Here is a 23,552-nt window from a genome sequence, read left to right as displayed (position 1 = left end):
TATATAAGAACAAATCTTTTCTAAATAACCAATTGTACGTGACGCAGGTTGAAGCAGCGTGCCTCCTTTCTAAGCTCAATGGGACATTTCCTTGATGAGGTTAATAGTAAATTGTTTGAAGAGTTAGCTCAAAAACAGCTCATATTAGACAAGAAGCTCAACACACTTAAGGCTAACGCAACGAAAAACTGTAGTACAAAAAGAGAAACAAAAAAACACAACCAGTTAAACAACTTGATTGTAGAATTTCACCCTCCCGTTATAAATTTGTCAAAAAGAGTACTAACAGAGCAATACAACATGATTCTAGAAAAATGTCCGAAAAAAATTGGCCGAACACTAACATAATTAATACCACTACCAAATTAATTATCAAATCAGAAACAGCTGTTAATAAAATGCCCCTGGAAATACACAATGAGGTCATATTTGATATTAGGAGAAAACTGAATAAAACCCATGCATCAAATAGAAAAACCACTACTTAACAATAGAAACCAAGAATATTCTGAAGAAAGGGAACAGATAATTAACCTCAAAAAGAAAATTAAAGATATGAACCTTATTGTTACCAGGGCAGATAAATGGAACAAGACAGTAATAATGGATAAAACTGATTCATTGAAAAAACTGCCAAATTTTTGAAAAATAGCTCCTTTTTGGTGATAAAAGAAAGATCCAACCCAAAAATTACATCTACTGAAAGCAACCCTAAAAAATATGTCATTTTTATTCGCAGAACAAGAGAAGACTAAACTAATAACCATGTACCCAGGGCTACCAGTAGCGAAAGATTTACTCAAGGTCCATAAGACCGGCATCCCCATACCCCCATCATAAATTATAGGCCAAGTCCATTATATAAGCTATCACAATTCATCCAGAAATTTCTAGAAAAGAACCATAATTTTCAAATAGATCTGAAAAATACCATTGAATTAGTTGAAAAACTAGATGACTTTGAAATGCAGCCTTTCCATTCAATGCATTCTTTCGACATAACAAATATGTATCCGAGCATCAATACTAAGAAACTTTTTCCAGTAATCCAAAACAACCTAAATAAATACAGCAACCTGAGTAAACTTGAGATCTAAGATTTCATGGAAATTTTGAAACTAGTAGTTAAGAATAATTTCTTCAGTTTCAATAATTACATATACCAGCAGGATGGCCTATCTATGGGATCATACTGGCTTCAGGGATATTAGCTGAGATATATATATATTGACCATCTAGAGCATAAAGCAATTAACAACAATAGCGACTTCACGAACATAAGATTTTGGGTCAGGTTTGTAGATGACACACTCATTATCCTTGATGAAAGAATTACTGATGCAGCCACCACTCTTAGCAATTTAAACAATATTGATCGGCAAATAAAGTTCACTCTGGAATCTGAGTCAAACAGAAGCATAAATTTTCTGGATCTCACCTTAAACAAACTTCCTTCATCTATAGAATTCAAAATTTACAGGAAACCGACACAGACACCCACAACTATCAAGAAAAATTTTCATCCCAAAGCACACAAGTATGCTACCTACAACAGTATGGTAGACAGAGCATTCAGTGTACCACTTAATACAGTAAATCTAAATAAAGAATTGAATACAATCCACTTCATAGCCAAATATAATGGTTATGACAATGCATTTATAGAGCACGCATTATCAACAAACCAAAATATCGCCTAAATTCAACTCTAACTAGAGAGAAAACTAAACCTGATTATTATTCAATCTTCACATTCAACAAAGATATTTACAGTGTTACAAATATTCTGAAAAATACAACACCAATATAACATATCGAACTAACAATAGAAATATGGATATCATATTATATAATACCAGCTCAATTTACCAAAAATCGGGAGTCTACAGATTCCAATGTCAAAACTGTCAATCCTCGTACATTGGTCAAACAGGGAGGAACTTCAAAATCAGATACATGGAGCATGTAAATGCTACAAAATACAATAGACACTCGGCAGTTGGCCAGCACATTCAAGATTCAAAGCATAGCTTCGGTAACGTACAACAAGATATAGAGGTGTTCATGAATATGGACAAAGGTCCTATTCTTGACGTCGCAGAAAATAGCTGCATTCACTTAGACAAGTTCTTTAACTCCAATTTGAACCTGAATGAAATCTCACAAAAAACCAACATTCTTTTTGATTTCTTAATTAAAGTCTTTAGGTGTGTTGATCTTCCGAGTAGGCGGTCAATATTTAGCGCAATACACAATACCCTATCACGTTACAGACCGCCGCCACACTGTTCACAAGACCCACTTTAAACCCACTACTCTCTCATCAACATCCTCCCCCCCCCAAACACCTTCACCCCTCCTGACCTACCGTACATAACAGTCTGTACCTCCTTCTCACAAGGTTAACATCTCAACATGCTGTTTCAAAGCTGATAAATATTCTTCCCAATCGAACTGAGAAAAAAAAAAAAGAAAGATCATCTGTACTATAAGAAAAATACTGAAGGACAACTTGTTACCACTGACTATTTCTTATAATTTCATATATATCAGTGTAAATTTTAACAGGTAAAAATTGTATAGCAAGTGATTCCAATAAGTTCTTGACGTTTTGTTTGACACATAGCGTATATGGATGTTTTAATGACTTTTAACTTTGGAAGTGTGTCGGAGCCTTCTATTGACTTAGATTGGTGAGAGGACCATGTAAATATCTCAGTGTGTCACTACGCCGGATCTAATTATTGTTGTTCAATTAACAAGGGATGTGAATAGGCGTACAAAGACTTTTGTGCTTTGACAACATATCAAGGAACCTTCTTTTAATCTTTGAATAGTGAGAGGCTATATTCATAATTCAATGTGTCACTGTGCTAATTTTATTATGCCGTTGCTCTTTTGTTTTGACGGTTTGTTTGACACATGGTGTGAATGGACGTGTAAAGACTTTAAATGTACTTATTTCAATGTGTCACTACACCAGTTTTAATTAATGTGCCTTTGCTCATTTGTTTGTGATTTGTTTTATGGCTGATGATGACATTTAAATTTCAAAACCAGTCCCATGTTGAATAATTGTTGTTGAATAACATCTATACAATACGTAATTAGTACTGAATAGGTTGAACCTTATAAATAACTCATCTCTGTGAAAGTGTGAATGATGCCGTCAAAAAATGGCTGGCCAATATAAAGTATGTTTTTGCCGGTTAAAAGTCAGATACTGCACAGTGTAGCTTTGCGTGTAGATGTTGGACAGAGAGTAGTGAGGTGGAATGTGATAGCAGGGAAAAAGTATGTAATCACTTTCGTTGATTTTAAGAAGGTGTGTAACTCAGTTGACAGACCAACCCTTCAGAGAATTCTACAGGAAATGAGATTGTACCAGGAGAGCCACAACCTTATCCAACAGACCTTGTGCAACACCAGATCATGAGTAAAGTTCAGAGGAATGCTTTCGGAAAGCTTTGAGATAAAGACAGGAGTTAAACAGGGAGATGGGCTCTACCTTTTCCTCTTGAACTATACATTAGAGAAGGTCATCAGAGAGTGGCAGATGGAGCTGGATAACGAGAAATTCCCAGTGAATTTACTTGAGGCACTAACGAGAGGGTCTAGCAGGGGATTGTCTGGCATTCGCAGATGATGTAGCATTTTGGGCAACAGAAATAGCAGTGAAGCAGCTCAGTACACTCACAAACTAGGCTGCCACGGTTGTATTACAAGTATCACTATATAAAACAAAATAACCCACCAACATCGGTAATGCCTCCAGTGAACTACAACTGGTAAAATTGAGGAAGTTAAGAAGTTCAAAGTACCTTGGAGAATGGCTGGAACAAAGTCTCTCAGAAGAAGCAGTGCTGACAACCTGGAAAAACAAACTACAGCTGGCATATCAACTAACCAAGAATATTTACAATAGGAAGTGTCTCTCCCACAATGCCAAACTGAAGACACTATCATGCAGTCATCCATCCAGAAGCCCTGTACACCACTGAGTGTCTGACACTTAACAGAAAGTGACTGATGGACAAGCTGGAGATTCATGAGAGAAAGATATTACAGAAGATATTGGACCACTCAAAGAGAAGGATGAATACAGAAGGCGATCCAACCAGGAGTTGTACAGTTAAACTGAAAAGATCACAGATGTGACCAGGAGGAGACATCTAACCTTCTGCGATCATATCTCATGGATGAATCGCACCATACTAACTTACCAGCTTCTTACTTACTAGAACAAGATCAAGACACCATGGTTAACAGAAGTGTCCAAACACATGCAAGAACTAGGAATAACAGAAGGTGACATCAAAGACTGATAAACGCTCAGAGGGATATTAAGACAAAAGGGGTTACAGGACAAACAACCTCAAAAGAAGACAGGCATGCTGTGGGAGAAGGAAAGAAAGGAACAAAATAGCCAGAGAATGCAAGATTACTGGGCAAACATCAACACCCGCTCCAAACAAAAAAAGTTGAATACTGTGGTCCTTAGTTGGCCAATTCAAAAGAAGCAGAAGATGAAGAAGATGAAGAAAAAGACCGGGAAAATGAGATGACCTATCTTTACGAGAAAGGAAAAACATTCTTTTTTCGTACTAACTAGACAAGATCGCCTCAATTAAGGTATTTTTTGCCTGGTGTGAAAAATAGCTAAACATGGAAAACCATTTTCAGGGCTGGCAACGGTGGAATTTGAACCCACTATCTCCCAAATGAAAGCTCACACATTTGCGACCCTAACTGCATGGCCAACTTGCTCGGTACAGGCGAAAGTTCTTAGCTCTAAAAGTAAATAGGGGTCCTTCCAGGTTGCATGCATGTTTCGTGTCACTGACAACAACAACAACAAGTTCCTTTATCATCTATCTTCAGTCCTCTACCCTTGTGAGGGCTGTACAAACATCAATAACAACATCATCATCATCATCATCATCATCGTCATCATTATCATGTTTCCCTCATCCAGCACCTACCAAGTTGGGATGATTAAAACACCTTTCCATCATCCTCTGTCCATCAACCACTGTTAATCCTTAACTGTGTTCCAATACAGATTTATCCTACTTATACTATCAGTCTGGATCTCCCTTTTGCCCTCCTCTGCTTCGATATCCTTCCTTCTTCCGTCCTCTTAATATGTCCACACCATCTAAGTTTTTTCCTCTCCATTCCGCTGTAAAGCTTTTCCACGCCGATTTCCTTCCTGACGTCCTCATTTCTTACTTTACCTTTCTTGTCATTCCTCACATACTTCTTAAAATTTTCACTTCTCCTGTCTTCTTGTCAGTGTCCAGGTCTCAGCCACAGATGTCAACATCACCACTGTAATTCCTTTCTCCACACCAGGTTTCTCACACTCAGGTAGACTGCATTTCCCTGTTGAATCCTTTTACTTCATCTCCATGTCCAGCCCTGCATCCTGCATCAGATCGCTTCCCAAGTTCTTGAAGCTCTCCACAATTTCAAGGTTTTGACCCCTAATTTTTATAGTTCCTTTCCCTTCCCCTTCTCCTCTAGTCAACACCATTATCTTACTCTTTTTCATGCTGATTCTCATTCCATAATTTTCAATAATCTCACTCAATATGCCGAGTTGTCCTTGTGCTTCCTCTCGTATTTTACTATTTGCTTTACTTCGCACCGACACAGTGAAGCAAGTGTAATATACTGACATAACTTGAAAACAATGTTCTTTAACCCACGGGTAATAATGCAAGTATCGAGCTTGAATTATTATTATTTACGATTTTATTATTATTATTATCATTATTATTATTATTATTATTATTATTATTATTATTACTTGTGATGTACATCCACTTATTAGTATCATAATTAGTTTACAATTGCATTATTTGTGAGGTTATGTCATGAAACATTTGATGTATATAGATATTTATATGAGTTTAGTTAATGTAAGAACCTGTAAGTAATATTATATAATTTATTATTACCTGTATATGATATGTAATCTGCTACAGAATTGTGTAACACATTGTAATATCCAGGATGGTACTAGGTAGACGAAAACTCTGTAGAATATTCTGTACATTATATCTGGGCCTTAAGCACTCTAGAACTTACAAAAAATATAACTTTCTAGAAGCCTGGCCAGGCACATATATAAGCAGGTGGTCTTCATGGTGGAGAGAGTTTTTGTTGAGTAGGAGTTATGGTTTAACAGGAGTATACTTGTGACCTCGTGCTGTGTTTAGGCAGACATGCTAGTCACCAGTCAACTGTTTCAAGGTTGCAACCTCCAAGTGCTGTGATAGGCCATTGTTAAAAATGGCTGTTTGATGTGTGTATTTTATTTGTGACAGCAGTTGATTAGGTTATGTGTATGTTTACGTGAAGTTAAGGTGAAATAAATAAATGTACCAACTGAAAGCATTTTGTGTGCATCTTTGTGGATGCATCAACAGATGGGTCTTATGATGGAAATGGGATATGAAAGGGCTAAGAGTCAGAAGGAAGCAGCTGTGGCCTTAATTAAGGTACAGCTCCAGTATTTGCCTGGTTTGAAAATGGGAAACCATGGAAAACCATCTTTGGGCTGCCGACAGTGGCATTCGAGCCCACATTTCCCAAATGCAAGCTCACAGCTGTGCACCCCTAACCGCATGGCCAACCTGCTCAGTACTAGTTCCTCTTTGTTTGCTCCCCACATCGCAACATCATCTGCAAACAGCATTACCGTCAGCTCCCTGTCCTTGTATTTTTCCTTTGTCTTCTTCATCCATTACCATTATGAATACCAATGGTGACAGCACACTTCCATGTCATAGCACAATTTCACTCCAAAACCACTCCGTCTTCCCTACATGTGTCTGGACACTGCTGCAACAATTTTTGTACATTGCTTACAAATATTCAGTTGGAGTAAAACCTCGTTAAGACGTTTCTGCAGGGGACAACAAAAATGAACGTGTTAAGCGAGAAAACATACTACTGAATATACAAATAAAAACTATCCAACAGGGATGTGGGAACACTATAGAGCATCCAGCGTTAAGAAAAGACTACAGGCCTTATGGGCTTTTACTTCTATTGGTGTTACCCACTTTAGTTCTACATGTATATAAAAATTATAATGAATTCCTAACAAAATGTATAATTTTTCTTATGAAACAAGCATTGGTTGTGCCATACAATACTGAAGAAGACGTAAAATCATTTTGATATCTTTGAGTTTATCCTTCTAAATATCGTATATGTGGTTCAGTACACGGAACAGCCGGCCATGCTTGTCGCATTGCGCGCCACATTTCAGCGTGTAGTGCGGAAGTGTGTACAGTAGTCAACACGTGTAATAACTCAGCTTAACCACTGCGAATCATCATTGGTGAGGTCAGTGCGGCATGTTTCCCTTTTTGTGTGTGTCACTCATTACAGTGATTGCTTATGTAAGGGAGATATCCGGCAGAGTGAAGTGATCGTCTTCCTGGGGCGCATAGTGTTTTGTTATAAATACAGTATATTGTGTTTCATTTTCCGTGTATTGCATTGCTTTTGGTTGTGTGTATCGTGTATTGTTTATGTCTGTTTAGTATTTCATATAATCGATCAGCGAGTAATACATTTAAATTATAGCTGAACATGTGAAAAGGAGAAGTAGTGAATTTGTCAGGAGAAAGGAATGGCAAATGGTGCTTAATTATTTTTCATATTTGAAAACAAAGCATCCAGGACGAAGTGTAAACTGGGTAGTAGATAAAGCCGTGAAGTTTTTAGGAATTTCGAGGTCTTCTGTCTTCAAAATAAGGAAGGAAGCCAGCGAAGGGCCACTCCAGAGTCCCAGCAAGAAGCGGGAAAGGAAAGAGTCAAAACGCAGTAATTCCAGACTCATTAAATACGATGATTTTGTCAGAAGTGGAATACAGCGCACTGTTCATGAATTCTGTTTTTGAGATGAACCGCCAACTCTGAACACAATCATCAGTTCCGTAAACAGCAACCCCAAACTACCTGATTTTAAGAAATCATACGAATAGGTCATTCAGCATTCTGTATTTTATGTTGCGGAAGAATATTTAAGTTATCGTATTTTGTGATAAACATGAAGCCCTTGCATCTGTTGTCACTTATGAGTAAATTTATCTGAAATGACCTGAAGGATACATCACCGAGATAGAGATATCTCGCCGTCAGCTTCCTGTGTTGTAACCACACAGTATTTGCCTTAATAATAAAATGTTTCTGGGGGCTCCCGTAAAGCAACAACGATCATGAAACTTTCTCAGATATAAGAAACAAGACAATCATTTCGGTTTCTGGACATGCATGTTGTCCGCATCCCTGCATGTTCAAACTCTTACTCTATTTCGAATGTTACAGTCAGTGGGCTATTATCCTTGGAAACGTTATGGCAAAACGAAATTTCATGACTGTAATTTCATTAATGACTGGAGATAATCTGGCATTTATGTTATTATTAGTCTTGCAACAGCTGTACCAAGCGATGTATAATTTTATGTCATCACTGTATTTCACAAGCAGTGTCCGAGCCGCGGTGAGTGAGCGAGTATGGCAACAGTGGAAGGCAGCAGGCCCATAAGGCCTGTAGTCTTTTCTTAACTCTGGATGCTCTATAGATATGAATTTTTTAGACATTAGGGCATTTTATGACGTGTATCCACGGGTACAGTGAAAACTATATCCACCATTTCTAAAGATGAGAGGAAAGTATTAAAAGGTGTGAAAAGCACAGGAGAACAAATATGAAAACCCTTTCTGCAGAAGTTTATAAAATAACAAGTGCACTGAAAGGTGTGAAAAACACCAAACAATAAACATGACAACATGGACGGGGGCCAATAAAAATATCCAAGCATTAGTGCAGATCACAATCTTTCAAAAACAAATGTTAATAGAAGCCTTTAATTTCGGAGCAGTAGGTTATTAAACATTCTTAGACGATGAATTGGAGGTCACACTTGACCATGTGCAACTGGGAGGAATTAGGAGGATTGACTTTGACCCCAATTTTGACCAAGTTGAATGATCGAGTTGAAACTCGAAGGTGCGAGATCAATATTCGTGACCTCTGCACGCTTGAAGATGTGGATGCCAGTCCACTTCCTGAAAGATTTTAATTTTGTCTTCATTAGGAAGGAATTTCACGACTTTCTGTATCCATAACTAGGCTATCACAAGACAAATATGCACCACGCTAGTCAATTTCACACAATTGTATTCCTAATCCAGATATAGGTTACCATATCACACGACAAAATTTCACTGTACCACTCAACACAAAATAAATTTCTACCTTCTGAATGTAATGTGAAATACAAGCACAAATAGGGACACTTTTTCAAAAATCATGCAACTGAGGCGACAGCTCTTACCCGAGTTGTAAATCACGTTTTTTTTTCTCAAGGGATGACAAATAACGTTTTCAGGGCTAGAAAAAATCTGATTGTACTAAGCAGTAACAGCGAAAATTCGTGACACAATAAGTGCGGTATTTTTATATAGATTTAATACGAGAGAATTAAGACTTTGAATTTATGATGTGCTAAGCGGAAAAATGTGTTAACAAAAAACACACTAATGAGGTTTCACTGTATTTGTTTTTCAAATCCTTACTATTGCATTATTTTCCATACATCTGCTCTGGGAACACTATCATAGGCCTGTTCTAAATCATGGAATGTCTTCACCATATCTCTTCCATATTTTCTATGTTTTTCCATTAACTGCTCATGCTGATGATGTGAGTCTAGTGTTTATCTTCCATTTTAAAAGCCATATTGATCTTCTTTTAATTATCCTTCCACCTTTCTTCTCACTCTCTTTTCTAGTACCCTACTTTAGCTACCTGAAATATGAGTGCGATTACTCGATAATAATCATATATCTTTCTGTCGCTTTTCTTAAATGTAGGTATTATTACTCATTTACTACAGTTATTTGGTACCGATTTTTGCACTCCAGACCATAACAGAGACACCAGCGCCCTGGACTACACCTTCGAGGCAGGCGGAATCCATCGCTTCATGTGGTCTGCGCCATACACGGTGCCTCCCATCGGCATGGTGCAGTTGAAATCGTGATTCGTCCGCCCATATCGCGTTACGCCATTGTTCCAGTGTCCATCCCTGGTGACTGGCGACAAATGCGCGTCGTTGTGCCCGATGACGTTGGGTTAACAGTGGCACCCGTGTGCGGCACCGGCTCCCAAACCCCATAGAACCCATGTTCCTATGGATTGTCCACCGGGAGACGTGTCTAGCACGGCCTGTGTTGAATTGAGTCGTGATTTGTTGCACGGTTACTCGTCTGTCACTATTGACAATCCGTCTCAGATGTCGCCGGTCATGGTCATCGAGGGTGGCTGGACAGCCGGTCGTTCGTCTGTTGAGGATGGTGACACCCGTATTCAACCATTCACGATACACTCTGGACACGACTGATCGTGTAAATGAAAAATTCTAAATTCCCATGGAGGGAATTAGATATTTTTCACCAATAGAGCATGTCAAAAACATATCAGATGTAAGGCTTTTCAGGCGTTTGCTCTATTAACCAGCGTTTCATCTTAGGTCTGACACTAGACTCTTCAGAGTAGGATGTGTCAGACCCTACCCTTTTCTCTTCACCTGCATACACCCAGCGTCAGTGGGTAGGGTCTGACACATCCCACTCTGACGAGTCTAGTGTCAGACCTAAGACGAAACGCTGGTTAATAGAGCAAACGCCTGAAAAGCCTTACATCTGATATGATCGTGTAAAGCCGAATTCCCGCACCACTTCCGAAAGCGCACTTCCCATCCATCGGGCACCGACCACCATACCCCGTTCGAACGATGTCAGCTCACGACGACGTTCCATGTTACACCTGTCACAAGCACAGCCACAGCTCACAAGGTCTCCTATACAACTGCCGCTGGCACAGGGGGCGTGTGGTGTGCAGACAACACACCTGCGCATCAGTGCTCTGCTATCCCATGACATTTGCTCAGTCAGTGTACATCTAACCTATACAGGTATAGTAGACCAGCAGATCATAATGCTTTTATCATTTCGACACACACTTCATCCACTCCACTGCTTTTCCTATTTTCATTTGTTTGACAGCAGTTTCTACCTCTTCCATTGTGATTCTTGGATTGTGTCTCCTCACAGTCTACTAATACTGTATCGTCTTCACCCCTTCTCACATCCAGGAGTTCATCAAAGTAATCCTTCAATCTATTCCTCATCTGCTCTTGTTGTGTTATTATCTCTCCTTTCTTCCCTTTTGTCAATCAATCAATCAATGCTGATCTGCATTTAGGGCAGTCGCCCAGGTGGCAGATTCCCTATCTGTTGTTTTCCTAGCCTTTTCCTAAGTTATTTCAAAGAAATTGGAAATTTATTAAACGTCTCCCTTGGTAAGTTATTCCAATCCTTAACTCCCCTTCCTATAAATGAATATTTGCCAAAGTTTGTCCTCTTGAATTCCAACTTTATCTTCATATTGTGATCTTTCCTACTTTTATAAACGCCACTCAAACTTATTCATCTACTAATGTCATCCCACGCCATCTCTCCGCTGACAGCTCAGAACATACCACTTAGTTGAGCAGCTCTTCTTCTTTCTCTCAATTCTTCCCAACCCAAACTATGCAACATTTTTGTAATGCTACTCTTTTGTCGGAAATCGTCCAGAACAAATTGAGCTGCTTTTCTTTGGATTTTTTCCAATTCTTGAATCAGGTAATCCTGGTGAGGGTCCCATACACTGGAACCATACTCTAGTTGGGGTCTTACCAGAGACTTATATGCCCTCTCCTTTACATCCTTACTACAACCCCTAAACACCCTCATAACCATGTGCAGAGATCTGTACCCTTTATTTACAATCCCATTTATGTGATTACCCCAATGAAGGTCTTTCCTTATATTAACACCTAGATACTTACAATGATGCCCAACAGGAACTTTCACCCCATCAACGCAGTAATTAAAACTGAGAGGACTTTTTCTATTTGTGAAACTCACAACCTGACTTTTAACCCCGTTTAACAACATACCATTGCCTGCTGTCCATCTCACAACATTATCGAGGTCGCGTTGCAGTTGCTCAGAATCTTGTAAATTATTTATTACTCTATAGAGAATAACATCATCCGCAAAAAGCCTACCTCCGATTCCACTCCTTTACTCATATCATTTATATATATAAGAAAACATAGAGGTCCGATAATATTGCCTTGAGGAATTCCCCTCTTAATTATTAAAGGGTCAGAAAAAGCTTCACCTACTCTAATTCTCTGAGATCTATTTTCTAGAAATATAGCAACCCATTCAGTCACTCTTTTGTCTAGTCCTATTGCACTCATTTTTGCCAGTAGTCTCCCATGAACCACCCTATCAAATGCTTTAGACAGGTCAATCGCGATACAGTCCATTTGACCACCAGAATCCATGACATCTGCTATATCTTGCTGGAATCCTACAATTTGAGCTTCAGTGGAATAACCTTTCCTAAAACCGAACTGCCTTCTATCGAACCAGTTATTAAGTTCACAAACATGTCTAATATAATCAGAAAGAATGCCTTCCCAAAGCTTACATACAATGCATGTCAAACTTACTGGCCTGTAATTTTCAGCTTTATGTGTATCACCCGTTCCTTTATACACAGGGGCTACAATAGCAACTCTCCATTCATCTGGTATAGCTCCTTTGACCAAACAATAATCAAATAAGTACTTCAGATATGGTACTATATCCCAGCCCGTCTTTAGTATATCCCCAGAAATCTGATCAATTCCAGCCGCTTTTCTAGTTTTCAACTTTTGTATCTTATTGTAAATGTCATTGTTATCATATGTAAATTTTAATACTTCACCGGCCTTAGTCTCCTCCTCTATCTCGACATTTTCCTTGTAACCAACAATCTTTACATACTGCTGACTGAATACTTCTGCCTTTTGAAGATCCTCACATACACACTCCCCTTGTTCATTAATTATTCCTGGAATGTCCTTCTTGGAACCTGTTTCTGCCTTAAAATACCTATACATACCCTTCCATTTTTCACTAAAATTCGTATGACTGCCAATTATGCTTGCCATCATGTTATCCTTAGCTGCCTTCTTTGCTAGATTCAATTTTCTAGTAAGTTCCTTCAATTTCTCCTTACTTCCACAGCCATTTCTAACTCTATTTCTTTCCAGTCTGCACCTCCTTCTTAGTCTCTTTATTTCTCTATTATAATAAGGTGGGTCTTTACCATTCCTTATCACCCTTAAAGGAACAAACCTGTTTTCGCATTCCTCAACAATTTCTTTAAACCCATCCCAGAGTCTGTTTACATTTTTATTTACCGTTTTCCACCGATCATAATTACTTTTTAGAAACTGCCTCATGCCTGCTTTATCAGCCATATGGTACTGCCTAACAGTCCTACTTTTAAGACCTTCCTTTCTATCACATTTATTTTTAACTACCACAAAAACAGCTTCATGATCACTAATACCATCTATTACTTCAGTTTCCCTATAGAGCTCATCTGGTTTTATCAGCACGACATCCAGGATATTTTTCCCTCTGGTTGGTTCCATCACTTTCTGAATCAGCTGTCCTTCCCATATTAACTTATTTGCCATTTGTTGGTCATGCTTCCTGTCGTTCGCATTTCCTTCCCAATTTACATCTGGCAAATTCAGATCTCCCGCTACAATCACATTTCTTTCCACGTCGTTTCCCACATAGCCGACTATCCTATCAAATAATTCCGAATCCGCATCAGTGCTACCCTTTCTCGATCCGTACACTCCAAATATATCAAGTTGCCTATTATCTTTAGAAATGAGCCTTACACCTAGAATTTCATGTGTCTCATCTTTAACTTTTTCGTAGCTTACAAATTCTTCTTTCACCAGAATGAATACTCCCCTTCCCATCATTCCTATCCTATCTCTACGATACACACTCCAGTGCCGTGAGAAGATTTCTGCATCCATTATATCATTTCTCAGCCATGATTCAACTCCTATTACAATATCTGGTAAATATATATCTATTAAATTACTTAATTCTATTCCTTTCTTTACAATACTTCTACAGTTCAACACTAACAATTTTATGTCATCTCCACTTGATTTCCAGTTCCCTGTTCCCTTATCACTGCTCCCTAGGCCACCCTGTTTCCCTGAATGTACCTCCCTATTACCCTTCCAAACAAATTTCCTAACTTATACATACCACTGCGGTTTAAGTGAAGGCCATCAGAGCGCAGATCCCTATCTCCTGTCTTTGCCTGCTTTGTGTAGACTCTTATCTTTTCTCTTCCACCTCACAAGTTCATAGAGCATCCTTTTACTGTTCTGCACATTTCCTTCCAATTCTCGTGTAAAGCCTTAACAGTTTTTCTTCCTTTCTTCACTTACGGCTTTCTTATACCTTCTTTTCCTGATACTTTCTTCCATTTTATCCCCATTTCATACTTGCCATGCTCTTTTTATTTTTCACCACTTCCTATGCTCTCTCATTCAGAAGAGAATGGAATCCACTGAAAATCAAGTCTATGGTTGTCACATGAAGAAGAAATCTGATGTAGCCGAAACACATGATGAATAGACAGGAAATCAAACTAGAAGATCAACTTTTGTATCTGATAGTCCTGCTAGATGAACACCTAAATTTTAGGCCACATTTCAATTAAAGAAAACCTTAAATCAGATCACTTTCTTAAATGCATTTCATGCAGGCCATTGTGCAGACTTGACTCAGAAGTACTCCACATTATGTATTACACAGCCTTGCTCTACTGATACTGTATTGTTCCCCATAATTTTGTTCTACACACGCAAAGCAGTGGGCTAAGGAAAATTTTCAGCAGATTCAGAAATAAAATATCCTTTAAAATTAATGTGCTTATCGCACAATATCTATTAAAAAACAGCACTTGCATCAGTGGAGCCTCTGTTGTCATCTGCCATAGGAAAATCTGAACTGACATTGGTGAAGAAGAAAAACGCCAGAACATCTCCTCAAAACCATTGTGGAAAAACAGTGTCACTTCCTGTAATCCAGTCATCATAGTATCTTAATATTAATTAAAGTGTTAGTTGCTTAGCAACCTAGAATGTTTTGTGGGTTAGGGTAAGCCTTTGCCTGAAATTACTGGAGTGATCATTTAATGATTCGATTTTATGATTACTCAAAGTTGGCTGTACGTAGAGACCTATCAATGTCTCATGATTCACTGGCAGGTAATCCTGGAGAGAATAAATCAGAAATGAAGCAAAATGGTCCAGTACAATGGATGAATTTGCCAAAACTGTTTTTAATAAACTCTTAATGTATAGACAATTATGTACTCCAAAACTGAATAAAATGTACAATTGTTTTAAGGAAGTGTCATAATCTTCACATGCTGTTGCAAAGCATCCGGGATAATAGCAAAAAAGTAGTGATGTAGAGTTTTTTTTTCAATTTAATGTTAATGTGTGCATAAAATATTAAAGTCAGTACAGTAATTGCATGCTCCCATGCTTCCATTCATCATCCATTTCATCATCATCATCATCATCATCATCATCATCATCATCATCATCATCATCACTAGTGAAAGAATCACCTCATCGCCATCTTCCCATAGAATATTATCCTCAGTTCCATTAAGTGAATAGCATTGTCTGGCATCATACTGTGTGGCCCATGACACAGGCTTTTTTTTTCTCCGGTTACTTGTTTAAAGTCTCATTAACACATCAAAGGTTTTGGCAATGGAAAGAAGGGAAAGGGAAAGTAGGAGCTTTGACCTTAATTAAGGTACAGCCTCAGTATTTGACTGGTGTGAAAATGGGAAACCACGGAAAACCATCTTCAGGGCTGCCAACAGCGGGATTCGAACCCACTATCTCCCGAAAGCAAGCTCACAGCTGTGCGACCCTAACCGCATGGCCAACTCACTCCATCCATGACAGTACATCCGTAACAACACAGGAAAAACTATTCGAATCAGGGGAAGTTAAGCAAACCACATGAAAATTCTGATCAGCAGGTTGCCTACCAAACTTATAGTGCAAGGGCTCATTGTTCAAAGAGAAGCAGTACCAACCTTATTTCAAATAATGTGCGCATTCCAGTTTTTCTTAGCTGAATTCCAGAGGGGGGAGGGGGAATGTAGGGAATATTTGCTATATATGGTATTTGAAGGTGGCAGTGTACGAAGATGTGGAGATTGTCCTCATCCTTTCATGTTTTCTTTCTATTTCTCCCTCTTCTCACTCTGACCTGTCACTGTGTTTTTGCTGTCATGTGCCACTTTTTATATTCCTTCATATATATATATGACTTGATTTTCACTTGCTTGTTCCTTTCCATTATGGATAGTAGAAGCCTTTACCTTCATGACCTGCATGGCTTTGCTCGGCTTTGCTTTTATCACTAAAACATTATCAAAATGTTCCTACTTACCTCAGGGAAATGTTCCCTAATGTATTCCCTTTTCTCTTTAGTTCCAACTGTAGTAAAGATAGTCAGTCCATAATGCAGGGCTACATTGATGGCTGACAGTCCAATTCCACCAGTACCGGAATGAATGAGTACAGATTCGCCTCTCTTGATGCGTCCACGCACGAGGAAGGCATATAGAACCTGAAACATAGAAGAGCAATTGAACACTTACTACAGTTTCAATGGAAGTTTTCCCTCCACATAGGGTTGGCATCAGGAAGGGCATCCTGCCATCAAACAGGGCAATATCCACATGTGTGATACAATTCACACCTGCAACCCCACAGGTGTTGGAAAAGTAGAAGTAGAAGAAAGACGTACTCCCTTCAGCTGGGAAAATGCAAGAAAGCAAACTATTTCATCATGTCTTCATAACTGACAAATGCAAGCTGATACGACTGATAAAAGGTAAAAGGGAAACAAGGGAAATGAGCAAAGAAGATTATTCTAGACGAGGAACCACCATCAGTGGTTTGAACTTCACAATACGATAACTCTGATTTTTGTTTTGCTAGAGGTTTAAAGCTACACAAACACACCGAAGGATTTTGATGTTGGTAGGATGGCAAAAGGCTACGATTGGGAAGATAGTGGACATGGCCTTGATTAAGGTACAGCCCCAACAATTGCCTAATGTGAAAATGCGAAATCACAGAAAACCTGTAGAGGATGGTTGCCGAGCTGTACTTCCTGCAACTTCTCTTTCATGGTGCCTTAGCATTTTCCCTGATATGGGCAAATTTCTTGCTCTGACACTATCAAACCATTCTCAAACAATTTTGTTTATTTCCTCATTCCCAGTTACTCTGAGTTTTCGTTTCACTGCTCCGCTTCCCTGTAACCAATCTTTCATTTCATTCCACCTTTTTCTTAAGGATGTAGTAGACTTGTGTTTTTCCAATCTTAAACTTTGCTACGATCTGCTTAACAGACAATTTTTGTGTTCAAATCTAAAACCATGCATTTTTTTCCTTCTATCACATTTAAAATTACACTCTAACAGCAGCACAAAGTTCCGTGATTGCTAACTGTAAGCTCACTAAATCTGTGACCTTTCTACAAAAACTGTTAAGCAAGTAGTGTCCCCACCCTCCTAAATTCCCGTGTTTCGTTAGTCAACGACTCATAGGGTTACGCTCACATTGCAACAAAATTAGATAAGGGACGAAGGAAGTCTGTAAGTTTCCTACCACAAGGTTTTGTATTTCCGCATTCTTATAGTAAAGGATGCTCAAACCACATGGAATATCCATGTCATAGTCAACAGATAAAGTTGCCGCCTTACAACCAATAGTCCGATTTCATTTCCTAGCCGAATGCTATCTTGGCCATCTTAGATACATTCAAAATCCACGTACTAGAAAGGGTTAGGAAGGAAATTTATTTATGTTTCTCTATTATAGTCCCAAAATTTCCTTTCGTTTCCGCGCCAGACAGGTTCTGCTAAATACAGGTAAATTTACATGAATATTAAACCATAATTCACGAGACCAGGAAAATTTTCCAACATGGACAGTTTTCTGGTTCATAATGGTTCTGCTAAAGGCAGGTGAGTGAAATAAATATTTGAGAAGCAGAACGGTGGATACAAAAAATGAGAGACTGAGACATGAGAATGTGAGAGAACTTCTGAAAGAGGAATCTTTGCAAGAGAGAATAGAGAAATGAAAACTAAAGTGGTATGGACATGTCTGATGAACGGAGGACTCAAGGATATCCAGGAGAATGACAAGAAAGAAGGGGCGGAAAGAGGTCAAGGGGAAGATCGAGAGACAGATGACTGAAGAGTACAAAGGGTTGTGTTGCTGGAACAGACCGTTGATGGAGACTTAGTGAAATGATAGATAATGATGGAGCGACTCACATTCCATACAGACCTGGCAAGTGGCTGGGAGCTGTGCTAGATCACGATGATGATGACAATGAGATCAAAAGGAAAAAAAGTAACTTAAGAAGACTTGGATTTAGGCTTTTTGCAAGTTGCTTTACGTCGCACCAAGACAGACAGGTCTTATTGCGACGATGGGACAGGAAGGAGCTAGAAGTGGAAAGGAAGAGGCTGTGGCCTTAATTAAGGTACAGCCCCAGCATTTGCCTGGTGTGAAAGTGGGAAACCACAGAAAACCATTTTTGGGGCTGCCGAAAGTGGGGTTCGAACCCACTATCTCCAGAATACTGGATACTGGCCGCAATTAAGCAACTGCAGCTATCGAGCTTGGTGAATTCAGGCTTTTCGCTGACATACATTTAGAGTCACAGAGTCGGGAGAAGAAAAACAAGATGAGTACATTCAGAACTGTGGTTTACTGTCCTGGTCAGCCTTACAGACAGTGAAGATATCAAGTCATTTGCAGGAAAATAGGAACATGAAAAGGAACTCATAATAGGACAAACAGAATGACAGATCAGGGTGGAAAGAGGGAGCAACAGAAAGACAACACAAGGACAAGCATTGAAACACAAAAGAAGGAGGAAAATCTCCACATCTTCATATTGATGGGCTCTCACCTCTCACTGCATTCCTTTCTTCTCAACCCCCTGACAACCTTGTCTCTCATTCACAGCTTCACCATGAAGACAGGCATCGACACTCACTACAGGACCATTTCGACAGATGTTTGGTCTTGTTGTGGGGGATGTAGGATAAGAAGAGAGTTCCACGATGATCATGACGATGATGATGATAATTATAAAATATTAATCATATGACAAAGCCTCCATGCCTCAGCTGGCAGCACGCCAGCCTCTTGCCGTTGGGTTCTATAGTTCAAATCGCGGTCACTCCATGAGAGATTTGTGCTGGACAAAGCAGAGGTAGGACAGGTTTTTCTCCAGACACTCCAGTTTTCCCTGTCATCTTTCATTCCAGCAGCACTCTCCAATATCATTTCATTTCATCTGTCAGTCATTAATCATTGCTCGAGCCCTGCGTGGATATCCATGAAGTTAGTTTGGCGGATACAAACTGTATGACAGTGCGGATTATTTTGCTGATAATTTCTAAATAATGAAGTTTATTGATTTTCACTCAGGTATCCTCTTATTTTTGCTTGTGGTTAGGCGACCTTTGACACTGAAATGGGAGGAGGGTGATGTATAAAGAGCCTTGAGACCATAAAGCCGTAAATCTAACCTAAGTGTAATTGGCTCCTAACAACAATTAGTGGAAGGAAGGTTTATGTCGGCCAAACATGTAGGAAAGTAGCAACAAGGGTTAAAGAACATCGTAGGCACTTACGTCTTTGCCAGCCAGAGAAGTCTGCTGTGGCAGAACATGCCATACATAATGACCATCAAATAATTTTTGATGCAACTTCTGTCATTTGTAAAGAGAAACATTTTATTCCCAGAATCATTCGTGAGGCGATTGAAATTGCTAAAGGCCCGAATAATTTTAACAAAGGTGACGGCTATATACTGAGTAGATCATGGCTACCCTCCATAGTTAACTCGCTAACATCTTTCTCCGTGACTCTGGAGGCCCTGGAATGAACTATATTTCTAACAGGGTCTCTCTATCTTGAGTCTGGTTACTATGGAGAGACCGTAGCCATTTTGCTTTGTTGTTGCTCTGAAGACGATCCTGGTCGCAGGATTGAAACGCGTCAGCTGGTATTTATTTATTATTACACGACCTAATATCCCCAAATAATTATCATAATGTCATTTAATGGTCGTGAAAGTCTACGTATGAAGGAACGAATGTTCCGAAAGAGAACCTCTCAATATGTGGGTAGTTGTCGCAAAAGGAAATTCCCCATAAACCTGTCACAGTAGCGGGTCTGGTGCCAGGTGTCAGGCCTATTGTACTATGTTAACAGATATATCCATTTCAATACCTTTGGTGTAATATAGTTCAATATTTACAATATCTGCGGGTGCAAATTGAGATATTATTCTGTATATCTGCACGGGGCTCTAATCATTGCCCAGAGGAGTGCGACAGGCTTCGGCAGTCGGCACAATTCCTATCCTCATTGCTAGATGGGGGCTTCATTCATTCCATTCCTGACCTGGTCAACTGACTGGAAACAGACTGAGGATTTTCATTTAAATCATATGATTTCAGCCACTACTTCAAGGCATTTTCATTTGACACCATCTCAGATGCCAGCATGTCAATTTCGATGTTCCATTTTACTCCACCAGACAGCAGAGAAATGAATATCTGTTCAGCACTCTATGGCTGAGTTTTACTTAATTTAGTGGTTGAGCACTAAATGTGTCACCAGGTGTCAACACCGAACACCATGGAGTGTTCAATAGATCTTAGAATTTGGAAGCCAACCTTCTACCACTGATACACAAAGGGAACTGCACGGTGGACAAAAGTAGGAAAAGGAAGAGAGGAAAAGATAAAGATAAAAGCAGATGGACAAAAAAAAAAAAGAAGAAGAAAAGGTTATGACCATGAGACAAATACAGAAAGAGGAAGCTAACAACAGCATACGAGATAGGATGGCCACAGCATTTTGCACAACACACAACCTGTACAAGGAAAAAACAATTTCAATGCAAGCTAAACTCAGACATACAACATGGTGATTAAACCCAAATATCTCTATGGAAGTGAATGCCTCCGAGTTACTGGAAAGGCTGGTATGAGAGAAACTTAGAAGTTTGAGAGGAAGATACTTTGAAAGATAATGAGCCCAAAGATCGTGGCTGGACAATATAGGTTGCGAACACGAGAGGAACTATATCAGAAAACTGAACAAATGATGGAATCCATCAAGAAGTGACAACTCAACTTCTATGGGCACCTGTTAAGAATGGAAGACGAGCGGTCCACTAAGAAAATTTTTGCCATACTTGATAGTAGACCTAACACATGTGGTAAGTGGTTCAGGGAGGTCAGGAAGGATCTGAAAAAAATTGGACTAAACCATGAAGATATTGTTAACAGAACCAAGTACCGACACCAGATCAGTAACGTCAAGGGCTTTTGTGAAGAAGAACAGAAGAATAGTGGGTGGACAGCAGAAAGGAGACAGGCTGTCAGAGAGAGAACGCAACGATACTGGGCAGCAAAGAAAGCTTCTAAAAATATGTAAACATTGCTTATTGTGGTCTCTAATGGCTGTAAACATTAAAAAAAAAAAAAAAAAAAGGCAGAAAGAGAATAGTAACCCAGGAGGTCAATATAAATAAAGATAAAAACAGATGAAAAAAGAATAGGACCAAAGGACAAATACAGAAAGAGAACAGGAACCAGTGGGTCAATATGTCATGGAAATATAGTGAAAGAATGAATATTGAATTTTCACGACCGCACTGTAATCGAAAGCGACTTTCAACCTATTAGGTCGCGTTATGTACATTTAGTACGTGTAGAAGAGACGTTAAGTACAGAACAAAAATGGCCAACCGGACACCAGTGGGATCCAAACCCACAACCTCCCGATTTCGCGTTGGTTGCTCTACCAATTGAGCTATGGTGGCCTAGGTCATCCTTGTTCTGTTGGAAAGGATCTAAGCTACAGGTCTGGCACTGCTGCCTCACACCGTAGAGTGTGTTCAAGTCGCCTGTTGTGGGCCAAGTAAATGAATACTGAATTTTCACGACCGCATTGTAATCAAAACCGATTTTCAACCTATTAGGTCGCGTTATGTACATTTAGTACGTGTAGAAGATATATTAAGTACAGAACAAAAATTGCTAACTGGACACCGATTGTGTGTTCGGATCCCCCTGGTACTAAATGTATGTAACACGACCTAATAGATTTAACGTTGGTTTTGAAAGTGAAAGAAGTCACACTTACAGTTGAGTAGACAACAGGCACTGTAGCAGCATCTTCCAAGCTCCAGCTGTCTGGAATTTCCCACATGAGGAGAGGTGACTCCTTCTTGACAACATTAGCTATGGCACCAGTGGTAATTATACCCATTACCCTTTTCCCACTGCTGGTACGTCCAGTAAATTCCATACCACAGACACAGTCCTGAAAAAGCATTACATGTGTATCTTAATGCAGAAATTATGATGATCCAGCAACTTATATTATTAAACATGTTGTCATCAGAACTCCTCCTAAATTTCAGTACTAATATGAGCAAATTTACATCATAATTTTTTTATAATATGTTGATTGCAACTAATTGTTACAATTTTCATAACTGAATTACTGATTTATGTCAAAAAAATGTTAATTTATATGAAGGAATATATGCACTATGCAGAACTGTACAAGTCTGTATATAAAATAAGAGTTTTTAATGTACATTGCTCAGAATTAAAAAAGAATGGTATTTCTGTATTGGTCATGTCCACAATAATAAGGAAATGCACTTTTTAGTTTACCATCATGTCTGTCTCTCTGTTTGACCGTACGAGCATCACGAAACAAAATGGCAGACAAGAACTTAATGAAATCGGTATGTAAAGTTGAGGAATAATTCACTACAATATAGGCTATAAATAATTTTATTCATGCTGAGTGAAATGGTAGTTTAGTGGAAGGCCTAAAATTCAGTTCTCAAAAATCTTATCAGTGGTCCTATCAATAAATACTACATAACTAAAGTTATAAAGATTTGAATTTGGAATCATTTGTGTCTTATACACATTTACTACACCAGCTATGATTACAGAGATATCCATGAATTTCAATTTTTGTTGCTAAGGCCATATCAATGCTGAGCCATGAGAAAATAGGCAAACATAATTAAGTGAAAATTGGTATGTAAATTTGAAGAATAAAGCACAACAGTCTAGGCTATATATAACTTTATTAATGCTGGATGAAATGGTAGTTTAGGGGAAGGTGCCTAAAATTTAAATTTTAAATACTTATGTAAATATGCAATTTAATAAAATCTTATTTGCAACAAGTACTCAACTTCATCTAGAATTCTGTATACAATGTAGAATTCCATAGCATGGCACGGGTACACCAGCTAGTATCTTTTAACAACTTGAAGAACCAACACAAGGTACTTTCATGTTTGGCATGCTTCTCATTTTAACATTCTCTGCTAGATATCACTGTTGGTAATGATAATGAAACAATCAAGCCTAACAGTCAGTGTAAATGATGAGAAAAGGGGATTGCACTGATGCATAGAGGCATCTGTTTGTGGTG

The 23,552-nt window shown here is 38.8% G+C and overlaps 1 protein-coding gene across 2 annotated transcripts in view; it reads right to left on the bottom strand.

Moving 5' to 3' along the window:
* LOC136883437 (fatty acid synthase) overlaps positions 1 to 23,552 on the bottom strand; it is an 844,467-nt gene that overhangs the window by 216,405 nt on the left and 604,510 nt on the right. For both annotated transcript variants that reach the window (XM_068229660.1, XM_068229661.1), the window contains 2 exons: positions 22,233 to 22,412; positions 16,429 to 16,608 (listed from right to left, as the gene is read on the bottom strand). In XM_068229660.1, the coding sequence (XP_068085761.1) occupies positions 16,429 to 16,608; positions 22,233 to 22,412 (360 nt within the window). The remainder of the gene's footprint in view (positions 1 to 16,428; positions 16,609 to 22,232; positions 22,413 to 23,552) is intronic.

This window comes from Anabrus simplex, chromosome 11, assembly GCF_040414725.1.
Source record: "Anabrus simplex isolate iqAnaSimp1 chromosome 11, ASM4041472v1, whole genome shotgun sequence".
NCBI classification, from domain to species: domain Eukaryota; kingdom Metazoa; phylum Arthropoda; class Insecta; order Orthoptera; family Tettigoniidae; genus Anabrus; species Anabrus simplex.
Note: the sequence above shows the minus strand (reverse complement) of the source record. Positions and strands in the feature narration are given on the sequence as shown.